Source organism: Vipera ursinii (genome assembly GCF_947247035.1).
Source record: "Vipera ursinii genome assembly, chromosome: 2".
NCBI lineage: Eukaryota > Metazoa > Chordata > Lepidosauria > Squamata > Viperidae > Vipera > Vipera ursinii.
The window spans coordinates 28,037,874-28,053,893 of NC_139513.1; the positions used below are offsets into that span (position 1 = coordinate 28,037,874).

At 44.4% G+C, this 16,020-nt stretch overlaps 1 protein-coding gene across 1 annotated transcript; it reads right to left on the reverse strand.

Annotated features, from left to right (window-relative positions):
* Positions 1-128: 128 nt before the first annotated feature.
* Positions 129-11,483, reverse strand: WDR6 (WD repeat domain 6). The gene is made up of 7 exons (XM_083356993.1): positions 11,221-11,483; positions 9,559-9,694; positions 6,692-9,137; positions 5,198-5,293; positions 3,566-3,682; positions 3,311-3,429; positions 129-2,540 (listed from the first exon to the last, which is right to left on the reverse strand). Exons 2-7 carry the CDS (start codon positions 9,623-9,625, stop codon positions 2,053-2,055), a joined length of 3,333 nt encoding a protein of 1,110 aa, XP_083213119.1. The 5' UTR covers positions 9,626-9,694; positions 11,221-11,483; the 3' UTR covers positions 129-2,052.
* Between the last annotated feature and the right edge of the window lie 4,537 nt (positions 11,484-16,020).

The window sequence follows — 16,020 nt, forward strand, 5'->3', positions numbered from 1 at the left end:
TAAATAAACTAACGCAGACACATGGAAATCTGTGACCGCAGTTCTTCGAGGGTTCTCTGTACAAGCTTTTCTGTGCTGTTGTACTAATTTTATCTAAACATGAGAAGGCGAACCAAGGCTCAGATTCAAAGTGGGCTAATGCCTCCTTAAGTAACACCAGCTGCCTGCAATTAGTGCAGGTTCGCATCCCACCAGGCTCAAGGTTGACTCAGCCTTCCATCCTTCCGAGGTAGGTAAAATGAGGACCCAGATTGTTGGGGGCAATAAACTGACTTTGTAATAATGCCGCTTGGGGTGTGTGTGAAAGCCCTAATAAGCAGGCATATACATAGAATGAAGGCTATTGCTAAGCACATTGGTTTGTGCTTAAATGGTAAGCCGCCCTGAGTCTTCAGAGAAGGGCGGGATATAAATGTGATTAAAATAAATAAATAAATAAATAAATAAAATAAATATACGGCTTATGAAAAGACAAGGGAAAGAAGGTTGAGATTATATCAGCAGAGACAGACTGCTGAGCATCAGCTCTCATGAACTGTAACGTTATAAGGAGAACAAAGTAATGCAATAAAATGTGGGCTATCCACTTTCATTTCATACTTTTTTTCCCGAATGTGCCCATCGCATAATGGCATTTTTTGTGCCCATCAGATAGTATTGATTGATGGATATCAGTTCTTTGTCTAGGGCGGCGAGTTTGGCATCTTCTTTGGGGAAATGTGGTCAACGTTAGACATTAGTTACTGCCACTACTTCATCAGGCCAATGAGTGATTTGCATTGTAGCCAATCTTAGATAGGTAAGTTAGACTTTGAGGACTAAATTTTGAGCTGATCCAAATTATTTTTCTCCTCTACTTTTCTTTATGGTAAGTTATAAAGTGCTGGACTTGAAGTCCAGATTCTCCTTCATCAGCAATAGCTGAACATCTGGACATGCCAGATGTGCTGCCTTGGTCTCCTGGATAAGATAAAATCACATGCGTACTAGGGATTTCCCTGTCTTTTCCAGCTAGCTTGTCCACCTGCTTCTTTCAGGAGCAGGGTGATTTCTTGTTTGGTTCTGGCACTTCCCAAAGGAAGAAGTCACACTTGCCCTTATGATACAACCTGGGTAAGTAATGACACTTGCTGTAGGCAAGGTGAGCTGCGAGCCATAGACCGACCCACTGAAGGGAACTACCACTTATTTCCAGGGATCCTATTTGTTGATAACCTAATTTTGTTCAGGAGCAAATTGTGGCTGGACTTGAATTGAAATGTAGCGTCCCGGATTAGCAAGTAGCATCTGTAAGGTGTGGAAGACTCTGCAAAATTAAGTGTTTTTCAATGGAGGGATCAAGTTATTATTCTGCTGCTTATGCTAGTTCCAAGTGGACCAAAGGAATCTGGGTATAACTGTGCTGTGTCATGAAATATGCATCTTGCTCTGGAGAATCCATAACCAGTCAAGCCAGGAATGAAATGCTGGATTATCAAATACAGGTTCTGAAAGATGCTACCCAGCATAGGTCTTATCGCTTACCCAGTATCTCAACAACTGTCAGGGCTAAGGAAACTGATGAAAGAAGAATCCTAACTGAGTATTGGGCTTAATGGAGACAGTCTAGCATATATGGGGAAGGTCTAGCTCTAGCATATATGGGAAAGGGCAAAGGTCCTTAATTCTGGGAGCCATTTGTTCTAAACTGGATTTTGGGGGACACACACACACACACACACCCCACACACTCCTCTCTCCTGCCCCTGGAAGTCCTGCCCTGGAATGCCTGTTTATTATTTATTTACTTCCCGCCTTGTTTTTACAAATAACTCAAGGCAGTGAACAAATCCAACACACCTTCCTCCTCCTACTTTCCCCACAACAACAACCCTGTGAAGTGGGTGAGACAGTCTTCTCAGGACCTGAGATCCAAACCCTCTAAGAAGGTTTGTGAGATTAGGACAACAACCGCCTTTCACCCTGCTACAAGTGATGTTACGAGCAGAATTCCTTTTGGCTCCCTGCTGTTGTCCTCCTTTGTTTTCTGAACTTCAGTGGAATAAAGCTGTTTCAGATCCCATCTGTTATTTCTCTACCTTGCACATCCAGCCCCCAGGAAAGGATTTCCAACCCCTGACCACAGATCACACCGCGATAACTGTGTCCTTCGGTTTCCCAACACTCCAGAGCGGCCACATCAGCCACGTGGCAGAATTTGCTCCCTACGAAAGACAAGCTGTCCTCACAGAGGCTCCAGAGTGTCAAGCGTTGGTCCGCTGACACAGAAAGGAGGAAGTTCAGGTGGAGGAGCCTCACTCCTGTCACGTGAGCTGCGTGAGCGCAAAGCCTCGATACTTTTCTGACCACTTTGACGCCAGCCCTGGCCGCGGTCTCCTGGCCCACAGCGCTTTCGGCCTTCACATCAATAACATGGACAGAGATGGATCCGTCGTCACTGCCACTGACCACTACAAAGCGTGTCTCGGCTGTTTTCTGGATGTGGAGGCTGTTCACACCGCAGCTGTGAGCCTGAATGGCCAGGACTGGAGATTCCAGGGCTGGAAAAGAACAGAGGTGCTGGTTATTTTTATGCAGAGGATTTACTGTTGGCTCCTTGGGCAGGGTTTCTTTTTTAAAATTGGAAAGGTGGGGTAGTCTTAAGATATTTAATTCAATAGCTGAAACAGTAAGGTGTATAATAGGCCAGAACACCCAGTTGTAGTTGACTGTTGGAGTGTGTGGAAACTTGCATGAAGCAATCTATGTTATGATTGGTTGCTGGGTGAGAAATGGGAGTTTCCCTTTTTCTGGCCTTTTTTTTCTTGTGTGCTCTATATGCTGTTCTGAGATTTACTTGATGATTTACCTCACGGGTGTCCAACTCGCCACGTCACGTGACGTGTTGCGATGTATCGTGACTTTTTTTAGCATTGCCGGAGCTGGGGTGGGTGCGGCCTCCGCATGATGCAACCGGCCCGAGGGCCGGCAGTTTGACACTCCTGATTTACCTCATGATGTAGTGATGTGCCTGACTATCTTGTTCGCTGTATATGTAAATGTAAAATATATTTATTTATATCAAACTGCAAATTCACGTCAGCGTCTCTGACTCCACTTGGGCACCGGTTGCGCAACTCCCTGACAGGGAGGATTATGAGAAACAGCTAGTACACTGAAAGGGCCCAAGATTGGAGAGAAATAGTTTGAACACAATCCAAATGCTCAGCTGTACCTTCAGATGAACAGAAACCCCAACTGAGAAGCTTTACAAGACAGAGGATGCACTGGCATTTCTTTAGGCTGCACCATTAAGACAGCCAACACCTACCTAGAGGTTTCATCTGAATGTCTCCTGTCTTTACTATTGCTGCAATGTGGCCAAGGGCAGCAGTAACGTCCCAAAATGCAATGCTCCCATCAGTGGCTGCACTGCCCATAAAGTGTCTCCTATAAAAGAAAGAGGTATTCCTAAAATTAGTTCTTGCAGTCCTCCAGTCTGATTCTCTGCTCCAAACAAACTTCATGCAAGCATCTCCTGGCCAAGGGAGATGGCACTCACATGTCGTTGCTCTGCTCTTCCTACCTTCTCCCACTAGCCATCTTGTAGGCAAACGCCTCGACCTTCAGGACACAGTGCTGATGGTGAAAGGATTCTGCTACAAGACACAACTTCTTGGCACTCTCAAGCAACAGGAACAGTCTACCAAAGAAGGAAAGAAGGCACTCAAATGGACACAAAGCTCCCATTTTCTTCAGGGTATCTCTTAATATGCTGATATAACACTGCTGCTCTGTGAGCTGTGCTGACTCCATGTAGGCTTCTGAATCTAGTTCAAGGTCACCATCTATAAAGCCTAACATGGCATGGGACCAGGCGATTTGCAGTCTCTCACTGTTTCTGCCTGTCTCACCAGGTCTATCAGGAAGGGCGTGTTCCAGGTCTCTTTCACCAAACAACAGCATTTTGTTGGATTCCGGAGCCATGCTTTCTCTATAGCTCTGGAACTGCACCCCGGCTACCCCAGATATACAGAATACAGAATAATAGAATTGGAAGGGACCTTGGAGGTCTTCTAGTCCAATCCCCTACCCAAGCAAGAGACCCTGTATTATTCCAGACATATGGCTCTCCAACCTCTTCTTAAAAATTTCCAGTGACAAAGCACCCACAACTTCTGAAGGCAAGCAGTTCTACTGGTTAATTGTTCTCACTGTCAGGAAATTTCTCCTTAGTTCTAAGTTGGATCTCTCTGATAAGTTTCCATCCATTCTTGTCTTGCCCTCAGATGCTGTCCCCCCTCTTCTTTCCGACAGCCTCTCAAATATTAGAAGACTGCTATCATGTTACCCCTAGTCCTTCTCTTTGTTAAACTAGACATGCTCAGTTCCTACAACTGCTTATCATGTTTTAGCCTTAACCATCTTAAATCCAGATGGAACTACTCCTGATAGCTTTTTGTAAGGCTTTGAAGAATGGCTGTTTCTCCAGGCTTTGAGAGAGATAATTAGATGAATTTGACTGGTGATGTGGTTTTATTTGGAAGGATATTTAACCCGAGGTATCATGCATTTATACTGTTGTGATATTTTAATCTTTGCACATCACCTAAAGCCGTGGTGGCGAACCTATGGCATGCGTGTCACAGGTGGCATGCAGAGCCCTCTCTGCGGGCACGTGCACCGTTGCCCTAATCCTAGGCCTTCAGCTGGGTTTTATAAAACCTTTTCGCTTTAGGCCTCCGCTGCTGTGGGCCAAAAAAGAGAAAAGGTTCAATCAATCAATCAATTTCAACTTTTCGTGGGGGGAAAAAGATCTCGCAAAGTTGGAATTGATTCATTGAACTTTTCAGTCCCATCCAGTCTGCCGTTACCACCGCAGCCACGCCCACCCAATGGGCCACGCCCACCCAGCACCCAACGATACATAAGTGGGTTTTGGGTTGCAGTTTGGGCACTCGATCTCTAAAAGGTTCGCCACGACTGACCTAGAGTCACTGCTGTGAGATGGGCTGTTTTATACGTTCTTTAAATATCTAACACTTCCTATTTCTTGCTTGAATGTGGGGAAAAGTCTTCATAGGAGTAAACAGCATCTGCCCCACTTTGTCCTTTTTTTGCCCTACTTCCCCCATCTCTGGGTGTATTTGCTCTGACAAACAAAGACCATTTCAACCATCCCCATCACCAACAAGAGGAGCAGAATTATTTTCCTTACCGGACAGATCCATCACTACAAGCCGCAGCGAGGAAGCACAAGGGACTCGGCAATCCCGCCTCTTCTATCCTAGCAAGCACCACCACAGACATGTACCTGGAACACACAAGTCAGCCACTTCTTCTGGTTCATTTGCTGCCAGCTTTGTATTCCAGAACAGAAGCAGGCATATGCAAGCTAAAAAATAGCACACTGCTTGCTATCTGGTATCTATCACCAGTTCTCTTTACTGGACACACACTAAAAATACTATACCATAATTGGAACAAAAATCTGGTCTAGCAGTCTGGGCCAGTGTTTCCCAGTAATTTTAAGATGTGTGAACTTTTGACTTCCAGATTTTTTTCCACACAGCATGGTGCAACTGCATGGTCATAAGTTCTATGGGGGAACTGCAAAATCAAGGTATGCACACATTTATGTGTTAAATATCACTACTTCCACAGAATACAGGGCCATTCCATCCTTCAAAGGTTTAAATTTGGAGGAGAAAGCTTTATGTTCAGACATTTTGGTAAAAAAAATCATATGACCCTTTTCATATCTTTTCAAACCAGTTTTAAGATTATTCAGGAAAGACTGATAGTTCCCCTATGTTCCGTGTGTGTGTGTGTGTGTGTGTGTGTGTGTGTGTGTGTGTGTGCTGCAGATACCCCTCCAACTTTGCAGAAGTTTGCTGACAAAATCCAATTTTGCAGAGTTCTGCTGACAATCAATTTTTTGGGGTGTGCAAGATCTTAGATAAACCACAAAGCAGCTTGAAAACCTCACAGTGGTTTTGATGTTTTGATGCAACTCCTAGAACCTCAATAGGTTTTGCCACTTACTGATGAAGCTTCTATAGATCAGCTATTATTATAGGCAGTACCTGATTGATTTGTGAAAAAAGAAACCAAATGGTCATGAAAATTACACTGGAGGACAATTAGAAATGGATACAGGCAGGTCTTGACTTACAACTGTAACTGAGCCTAGAAGATTATAGTTCTAAATTGTTACAGCCATTAAGCAGGTCAACACACGACCATGCTCCATTTTACAACATTTTTGTGGCAGTCATTAAATCAGTCCATTTTATCCAATGAGCTTAAGTCAGAAGCTGGTGATAAACCTTGCAAATTGGCAAAAACACCAAAAATTGTGATCCTGCGAAGTGCAAATGGCCAAAAATGCAAGCCAGTTACCAAGCGCCCAAAATGAAATCATGTCACTCTGTGTGCATGTGTGCGCCTGTGCAGGTGTGTGGCTGTCAGAACTTTGAAATTGGGTCATAAATACCTTTTCCATTGTAATGTCAAAACACTTGCAACCAATCATTAAATGAGGATTACTTGTACCACATGTACAAGTATTGAAGGAGCTGATGACAAAAGAGAATCAACAGTCTAGACTCAAAGCTAAGCAAGGTTTTATACTTTGTATATGGGGATCAGTCACAGCACCAGTTCAGGTTGTCCTAATATACAGTTATAGGGAAAGACCATTTATTTCTACCTGGTTTCTGGATCCATCTTGATGAGTTTGTGCTTATTCTTCTTGTAATCCCAATGCTCATCGAGGCGATGCGACGCGACATGAACCAGCTGACAGGCTACGCTGCTGCTGGAATCAGGCTTAGGGCTGAGTGTTAATCGATAACACTCAATCTGGGCTCGCCCCCCAGCTGAAAAAAGCATCACGGAGATCCTTTCCCTCTCAGGCTGACTAGCGCCGTTTTGGACCACAGTCAGAGCTCTTATACTGGAGATGTGATCGCCAAGAGCTGCTAGCTGGGTCACGGTGCGAGCTTGCACATTAAAAGCGAGAATGCTCACTGTGTTATCCTCACTTCCTGTAGCAAGAATGCTGATCTTTTCTCGCCCAGAGGTTTCCAGGGTACCAATGTGACCCACGCATGTCAACCCCCTGCCATGCAGAGCTGCTTTCAGGATTCGCTGCCCACTGGAGGCTTTGTTTTGGTGCAACCAAATTCCCCCAGATTTGATATACGCAAAGGTCTCCCTGGAAAGGCAACGGGCATAGCTCCAGGAGCGGTGACCACCTCCGCAGGGAATGGAGAGGAGCCTCTCACTGCTGCTAGCACTCCAAATTACAAAGTGGGTAGCGTGGAAGCCCAGCACCCTCAGCTTCCCATCAGGGCCAAAGCGTAGGTCTTCCAGCCATTCTAGGTCTTTGCAAAGCTTTTGCTTCCTCAGCATTTGGAGCTGCCGATCCTGCACTTGCAGCTGGCGATAGCAGCTATCTCTCCCTGTGCTGTAAATAAAGCCACCATGGCAGGTTACGGAGGTCACCCCCTGTTTCCCGTGAAGCCCGAAAAGCAGAGATATGGGCCTCTCGGCGTGGGGCTCTCCACTTCCAATAGGGAAGGAAAATCCAGGCAAGGCACAGGAGATCTCTGAAGTAGAGCTGCCAGGTTCACCTCCCCCTTGTGCTTTTTCCATTCCCAGAGTTGGCTTGCAGGCAAACATCATAAGAGAGCCTCTGCGGTCGCCACAAAGCAGAAATTCTCCCTGGGGCAAAAAAGCAATGCAGGTGTGCCATCGCTGCTTGCAGGCTGGCAGGAGGAAGCATTGTTTTACCACCACAGTTATTCTCTCAAATAGGTGCCAAGAGACCTCCAGCCACAATAAAGCCCCAGTTGGGCCCGAGGCAAAGAGGCTGCAAGTATTGGGGTTCTGGTTTGGATCTGCGGCCCAAGTCAGAGTGTGCACTTTCCCTTCAAAGAGGTTTAACTCCTTGCTTTGTGCAGGACTGCTGAACGGAAAAACTTTCACCTTCCCTGACAAATTGCCCATGGCACAGAGAATGCCTCCAGTGGCAAGCTTGGATACTTCTAAGAGACTGTAAGACTGATAAGCAGCGTCCTCCAGGAGCAATGCCCAAGCTTCAGAAGTCAAGTCACAGGAATAGACAGCCCCGGCATCAGTCATCACCAGCAGATGGTTTACATCCACCAGTTTTACGGCCCTGGGGGATCCTTTTCTGTCAGTGGAAGGAAAATTCAGCTGCCAGAGCCTGTTTCTAGTGGTGCTCCTTTCCTTGAGGCACCAGTGTCTAATGCCCGAATCAGTTCCTCCTGTAAACACCCAGTCTCGCTCCTCATCCACAGCCACTGCCCGGAGTCCTTGACCCTTGTGTCCTTTGAAGTTGTGGACAATCTTCCCCTGATAGTTCCACACAAGACAGGCTGAATCCTCACCAATGCTGATGATGTAGTCCCTTAGCAGTCTTACTGACCAGACTCTGGACTGGTGCCCGTAGCACACCAGCAAGCATGGGACCAGAGCAGGAGGTGTTCTGAGGTCACAGATGCTCCAGAGTCGCACGCTCCTGTCATCCGAGGCAGAGGCCAGGATGCCTTTGCTCTCCAGGAAGCAAATGCTGAAGATGACCCCGCTGTGTCCACCGATCCTGCTGTGGGGCTTTATTCTTCCTGTCTGGTCATCTGTCTGGTCAGCCACACACCAGATCACCAACTGATGAAAGACTGTGCCAGCCACCAGAACCAACGTCTCCCAGCAGCTCCCTACCAAGAGGGCAGAGTAGAGGATACACTTCTCTTGGCAGTGCACTTCTTGGAGAACCCTCTGGCCGACGCAGTCATACAGTGCCACTGAATTGTGTCCCAAGGCCACAGCTACACTGCTGGACATCTGAGTCCTGCCTTCCATCCACTGCAGGTCCCAGATCCAGTCGTGCAGCTCACAGAAGGGAAAGACTTCACTGAGTTCCACTGAGCTGTTCTGGAAGCTGAGCTTTACAACCACAAAGCTTTTGCCTCCAAAGATAGCCAGGGTTGAGGATTTGTCATCTCTAGGGCTCAAACTCTGCTGCTCCTTAATACCATGGACAGTATAGTTCTGAAGGACCTGCTTGGAGCATCTTGCTGATGGGTTGGCATCAGGCTCCAAACTGTATACCCCTATGCTGGGTCCTTCTCCTAAAGGAAGATGAACACCAGAAGGCCAAGTCAGCATATTTTATCTGCTAGCAAAATACCAGTCCCTTTTCCCAGAATTGCCCACCCACATAAATATACAGTACTTGCCAAATTCCTATGAATTCTATTAATGTATTTCATATTTCTTACTGATCCTAAGTAGGATTTCTATTTGCTTTCCCTCTTGTTTTAGGCTTTAATCACAGGCTACTACATTTTGTCAGCTTCTGCTTGGTTTGGGGAGTGATCTTGGTTTAGCTTAGCAGAAAACTGACTCTAAAACCAACCTACAGCGAAATGGTTGTTAACCCTGAATTAGCAAGCTGCATATTTGTCCCATCTGACAATGTACCATATCCCCAAGAAATGGGGGGAAAGTGGGGATTCTAGTCTCCCATTGTAGAAAAAGTAAAATATTCACCTGCTATAAGATGATCTCCCACAATCTCCAGAGCTGTTATAGGAGCCAATAGCAGTTCTCTTTCCATGACTTTTCAAGGATGGGAGATGAAAGCCACTCCTGATTCTCTCCCTTTTATATATGGAGATGCAGACCTCTGAGGAAAGAGGAAAAATCCTTTACAACTACATCAGCTCAAACAGGTGTCAACATTGCAACGATCTTGGCTGAAGCCATTTCTGCTTTGTTTTCAGTTGCCACAGTAATAGGAGGGGGGATGAGTGATTTTAAGGTTAGACTAAACAATAAATTGTCCCGTGGGAACCAAGGTCATTGCTGCCTGGGTTTTGGAGGGCTGAGCCTTCCATTAGAAAGCCAGCCAAAGTAGTTTATTGGGGAATGTGATTACTGACATAGTGCTGGGGTGGGAAATTCAACTTTGTAACATTGTAACCTTTGGGAGGGAACTCCAGTCTCCATTTCACTTTTGACTGTGCTGATATTTTGTAGCCAATAAATATGTTCTTTAAGGAAACCTCTTGTCTTGGAGTTCTGTTTTTACTGGTCTCATCTATCAGATCTATGACATTAAAATATGGGAACAAGCTACCTTTTGATGTACAACACAGGAACCATGAAGAGCTAAGAAACCCTTCCCCCACCCCCAAGCAGAATCCAAAAGTTTGATTATGAAAGACAGCTCCCAGGTAAATTCTGGATAGCCAGATAAATCTTTTCTTTTTAAATGGAAAATATTTTTGAATGGGTGTTTCAGAAAATTAAGTCTATAGAGGAGCATTAAAAGTTAACACGTGAGGAACTAAAAACAAAATATCAAGTCCCGATATGCAAAATCTTTGCATACAGACTTTGTTAATTATATTAAGGAAATCAATGTAAACACAGTATTTACAAAGTAGTGTCTATTTTGACTAGTCCAGGAGTAGGCAACCTCGGCTCTTTTATGACTCATGGACTTCAGCTCCCAGAATTCCTGAGTTAGACTCAGGAATTCTGGGAGTTGAAGTCCATGAGTCATAAAAGAGTCGAGGTTGCCTACCTCTGGACTAGGCGTTGTGGTTTTGAGTCTGTTTGCCAAGAAGAGGACCCACTATGCCTGGGGGGGAGTTAGAAAAGCCTATTTCGAAGAATCAGCGCAGAATTTTCTCTTGAGGTACAAATAATCATGTTCAAACTATTGTATTTTACAAACTAGTCTACGGAAAAACCTGGCTCTCCGGAGAAGCCCACTGACGCAAGGAAAGTTGGAAGGTGACCACCAGCAACAAGGTGAAATCCACCACTGGGAGACCAAAAAGCTGAAGAAGGATCATCTGGAAGAGAATCTATCTTGGGCATCACTGCGAGTTGTGAACGACTTGATGGGACTTAACGAAGAAGACTGCCAGACAGGCAGAGACATTCTAATGCAGAAAGGAGAAGCCCGCAGCTTCCGAAGATCTGGTTTTATTTTTTATTTATTTATTTATTTTAATCCCATTTATATCCTGCCCTTCTCTGAAGACTCAGGGTGGCTTACAATTTAAGCACAAACCAATGTGCTTAGCAATAGCCTTCATTCTATGTATATGCCTGCTTATTAGGGCTTTCGGGGGGGGGCAAGCGGCATTTTTACAAAGTCAGCTTATTGCCCCCAACAATCTGGGTCCTCATTTTACCTACCTCGAAAGGATGGAAGGCTGAGTCAACCTTGAGCCTGGTGGGATGCGAACCTGCACTAATTGCAGGCAGCTGGTGTTCCTTAAGGAGGCATTAGCCCACTTTGAATCTGAGCCTTGGTTCGCCTTCTCATGTTTAGATAAAATTAGTACAACAGCACAGAAAAGCTTGTACAGAGAACCCTCGAAGAACTGCGGTCACAGATTTCCACGTGTCTGCGTTAGTTTATTTACACACTCTTGCCCTGCTACTGACATCCCCCAAGTTCTGGCTGAATCAGCACAAATTTCTGCTGCAAAACGTTGCAAATGCCACTTGGTCACTCGTCCGATGTAATAATACTTTTCCCGGAGAATTCATTTTACGGAGCCGAGCACATTTCTCCACGTTCCGGGATCATAGAGAGCAGGAAAACCGTAGAGCCAAGGACGTAGGCAGGCCAGGCTGAGGAAGGGCCCGTCAAATACAAAATCGGAATGCGCGGGACTCTTCCGCTTCGTCCGGCAAGGGAAGAGGACGGCGAGCGGAGCAGCAAGGAACAAATCAGCCGAGGGGGAAAAGAAAGTAACGCAGCGGCGGCGCCTTGGGGCCACAATCTCGCGAGTTAAGAAGCCTTTGGAATTCACCCGCGCGCCGCTACCGATTGGCTAAGGCCTTTCGCGAAGAGACGCCATTGGCCGGTGGTTGCTAAGGTGGTTCTTCCCTTCGATTGTAGGGAAGGGGAAGGAACCTTTTCTTAAAGGCACAGCCGCCGGCTGGCAGGTGGGCTTGGCGGCCCCGAGGAAAGTTATGCCGGAACGTAAACGAGACAAGCTGGACCTGGAGATCGGAGCGAGCGTGGCTGAAAAGGGACGCGCGGGAAGAGCAAGAGCAGGGGTAGGCAACCTCGGCTCTTTTATGACTCATGGACTTCAACTCCCAGAATTCCTGAGCCAGCCAAGCTGGCTCAGGAATTCTGGGAGTTGAAGTCCATGAGTCATAAAAGAGCCGAGGTTGCCTACCCCTGAGCAAGAGCAACTTGCGGAGGGCAAAAGAGTCGGATGCCGACACCGCCGCTAATTTCCTCACCCCCCCCCTTGTCCCAAACATTCAGATTGTCAAAAGGTTGATTCAGTTGATAATGGACTTCTAGAAGGATTTAAAGTCATTAAAAACCTTTTCAGTTTTCAGAGAAAAAGATCAAGCTATTATTGGTTCATAAATACAATAGGTGGTTTTTCCCCCCCTCCAGGATGGGTTTTTACTCCTGGGTATTCTTTCTCTTAATATAGATCAGTTTCCAAACTCTTTGCATAGTTCCTATTTATATATACGGTGCTTTAATAGCAATAATAATAGCACTTAAGACTTATATACCGCTCAGTGGGTTAGGACGCTGAGCTTGTCGATCGGAAGGTCGGCAGTTTGGCGGGTCGAATCCCGAGTGCTGCGTAACAGAGTGAGTGCCTGTTACTCGTCCCAGCTTCTGCCAACCTAGCAGTTCGAAAGCACGTAAAAATGCAAGTAGAAAAATAGGGACCGCTACGGTGGGAAGGTAACAGCGTTCCGTGCGCCTTTGGCGTCTAGTCATGCCGGCCACATGACCACGGAGACGTCCTTGGACAAGCGCTGGCTCTTCGGCTTTGAAACGGAGATGAGCACCGGCCCCTAGAGTCGGAAACGACTAGCACGCATGTGCGGGGGAACCTTTACCTTTAAGCGGTTTACAGTCAGCATATTGTCCCCAGTAATCTGGGTCAGGGGTCTTCAAACTTGGCCCTTTTATGACTTGTGGATTTCAACTCCCAGAATTCCTCAGCCAGGCACACTGGCTGAGGAATTCTGGGAGTTGAAGTTCACGTCATAAAAGGGCAAGTTTGAAGACCCCTAATCTGGGTCATTTTACTGACCTCAGAAGGCTGAATCACCCTTGATTAAACTCCTGGCAGTCAGCAGAATTAACCTGCAATACTGCATTATAACCACTGCATCACCACGACTCAACTGTCAATTTTAACTATATTCATTTTATGTAAAGATTTAAAACAACTTTTTAATGAAGGATTTTTACTGTCATAGAAACTGTCTGAAGGTTGTAAAAATACAATCACTTTGTTGACTTTAATTCTATGATGAGAATAGGTAGATTTTAAATGATTTTGAAAAAGGAAACTAAAGTAGTCATTTTTATGGAATATTCAACTTTTATGTTTGAACAGGATAATGTATTTGGTTTCAAAAAGATTATTTTTACTAACAATCAACTATTTTCTTATTATTTACCATTTATTTTTGTTAACGGATTAATAATCTCTCTGTCCTGTTCTGCCATTTTCCTTCTTCCCTCAGCATAAGATGATCTCTACATTCATCTTGGGATACTGCATTACATTGATTTTCTGCCTTTAGCATTATCTCTCTCTCTCTCTGTGTTTGTGTGTGTGTACATCAAATAAAAAAGCAGGTGTGACAGTTAATTTAAAAGTTAAATTGTGATAATAAATGTTAGTGTTACAGGGAAATTTTTAGAAAACAGAACCATTGCACCAGACAGGAGAATCTGATTATATGTTGAAGAATGTCAGCATTAATAGCGCTATTTTTATTGATCCCCTTCAGAGAATAAAAACTTTTATACATGTGGAGACTGTTACACATACGAAACATGGGTTTCAAATATTTATTTGCAGGACTGACAGCCTGTCATCAGTGCATGGGACACAATAAATAAAATAAATATTAAATAAGGAAAAAGTATCCAAAATGCAGAATTGTTGGGAACACACACAAATAAAAATAAAAGACTCAGTATTCACCAGTTACTTACAAATATGGAACTGGCAAAACCACATCATCCAAACTAGCTATAATTACTAAGAAGTTCAAGTCTTTCTATGGATAGAAGACAACTCTTTGGATAATGAAGAACATAATAACACAAACCAGTGTCGTAATGCCACTAAGTTCACTGCAGGTGATTGAGCCCCAAGAAATCCTGTACATTCCTGAAAGCTAGAGAACCAGGCTATTCTCAAGCCATGCAGCTGTTTAAAGCAATCACACATTGGCAAGTTTTTGTAGGCTGCAGTCACAAAGCGCCATCAGATACCCAACCTTACTGATGGCTCTTTAAACACCTTACAACATATCTAAGTTCTTTTGAGATAATCTCTGCTACTTGAAAAAAACTCATATGACATTAGATCCCAAAGACCACATAGAAAAACCAAAACAAGGAGGCTGGTGGTGTCCATTTTGCATCTAACCTATTCGCATTTCAGAAGTGTGTTGTTAAAATCGAACCCATGAATGAATGCTAGGTTGATGTCATTAAACGGGTCTTAAAAATGAAATAATAAAATATTTAAATGACATTAAACTATCTGTTAAGTGACAGTTCTTGAATCAAGGCCACATCTAGAAACCCAAGAAGTTTCAGGGTACAAATTAATAAGCAGCTAAATTTTTCCCAGATGAAAAATTGCAACAGAATTATAATCCAGCTGCAATCGCAAATATTTTTCATGGAAGCAATTTGAACTGAAATCCATTACATTTGAGAGTACACTACTGAGGATTGGAGTAAATTTTTCACTGCTTGATCCTTCAGGTTATCATCTGGAAAAATTCTGCAACTTGTTCACCTGATCACAAACACGCTAACAGAACAGGAGAGCTACATAACTAGTTTTCCACCAAGTGACACAAGCACCCAGGGTTTGGGTTTTGTCTGCCAGGGACTGCAAAAATTGACTAGCAAGAATGCTGTCAAACATCTGCCAAATTACATAACGTCGTGGGTGGGCTATGTTTGGCTTAGGAGACAACATGCCATGCAACTCTCTAAGGCAACACTGAAGAGCTCCAATGAAATTAGAGGTGGTCACTTCTAACCGCTTGGAATGAAATTCACTGGAAGAAACACCAACTGATTCCATATGCGACAATCACAATAACAATGGATTTCTACCCCAATGAGGCTATAGGTAGGAAGGGCAAGTCCTGAAGCATGCAAATATCCTACCGCTTAATGCTGTTCACACTGCAATGGAGGCACCGGGGCAAAATAACAGCCACCAGACTGAGCCTTAAAATGCGTTCCTCTAGTCACCAAACAGAAGTTTTGTCGAAACGTAACAGGAGATGGGAAACACGCTTCATTTTCTCTGCAGGCTAGAAGGCTCATTACGGTATTAGTTTTCTCACATCAAAACCAGCCATTGCTCTGCTGAGCTATACAAATCTACTCCCTGTGATTTAAATGCGAACTAAGCCAAAGCAAAAGCACTCCTGTTCTCTGCACCAGGCTACCAATGACTATCAGTCTATCAAACCTGCAGTTTGATTCAACTCAGGATGTCCAAATTCCTTTAAGAATTCTGTAACTGGAAATCCTTTTTCAGTCTCCCCAATAAGTAAGAGGGGAAAAGAAAAAAGAAAAAAAGGCAATTAATTCTACCCTTTGTACACAAAAATGAGGATATTTGCCAAGAACTGGCATTCACCTATGGTAAAATGCAGTGCATCAGAAATTCCCCAGTCTCCTGGTTTAATGCCATTTCATTTTATTACTGACACTTATTAGCAAAAGTATCAGTACAGGTAGTCCTCAACTTACAACAATTCATTTAGTGACAGTTTGAAGTTATAACTGTCCTGAAAAAAATGATTTATGAACATTTTTACATATGACTGTTGCAGCATCTCCATGGTCATGTGATCCAAATTCAGATGCATGGCAACTGACTCATATTTATGACGGTTGCTGTGTCCTGGGATCATGTGATCACCTTCTGCAACCTGATAAGCAAAGTCAATGGGGAA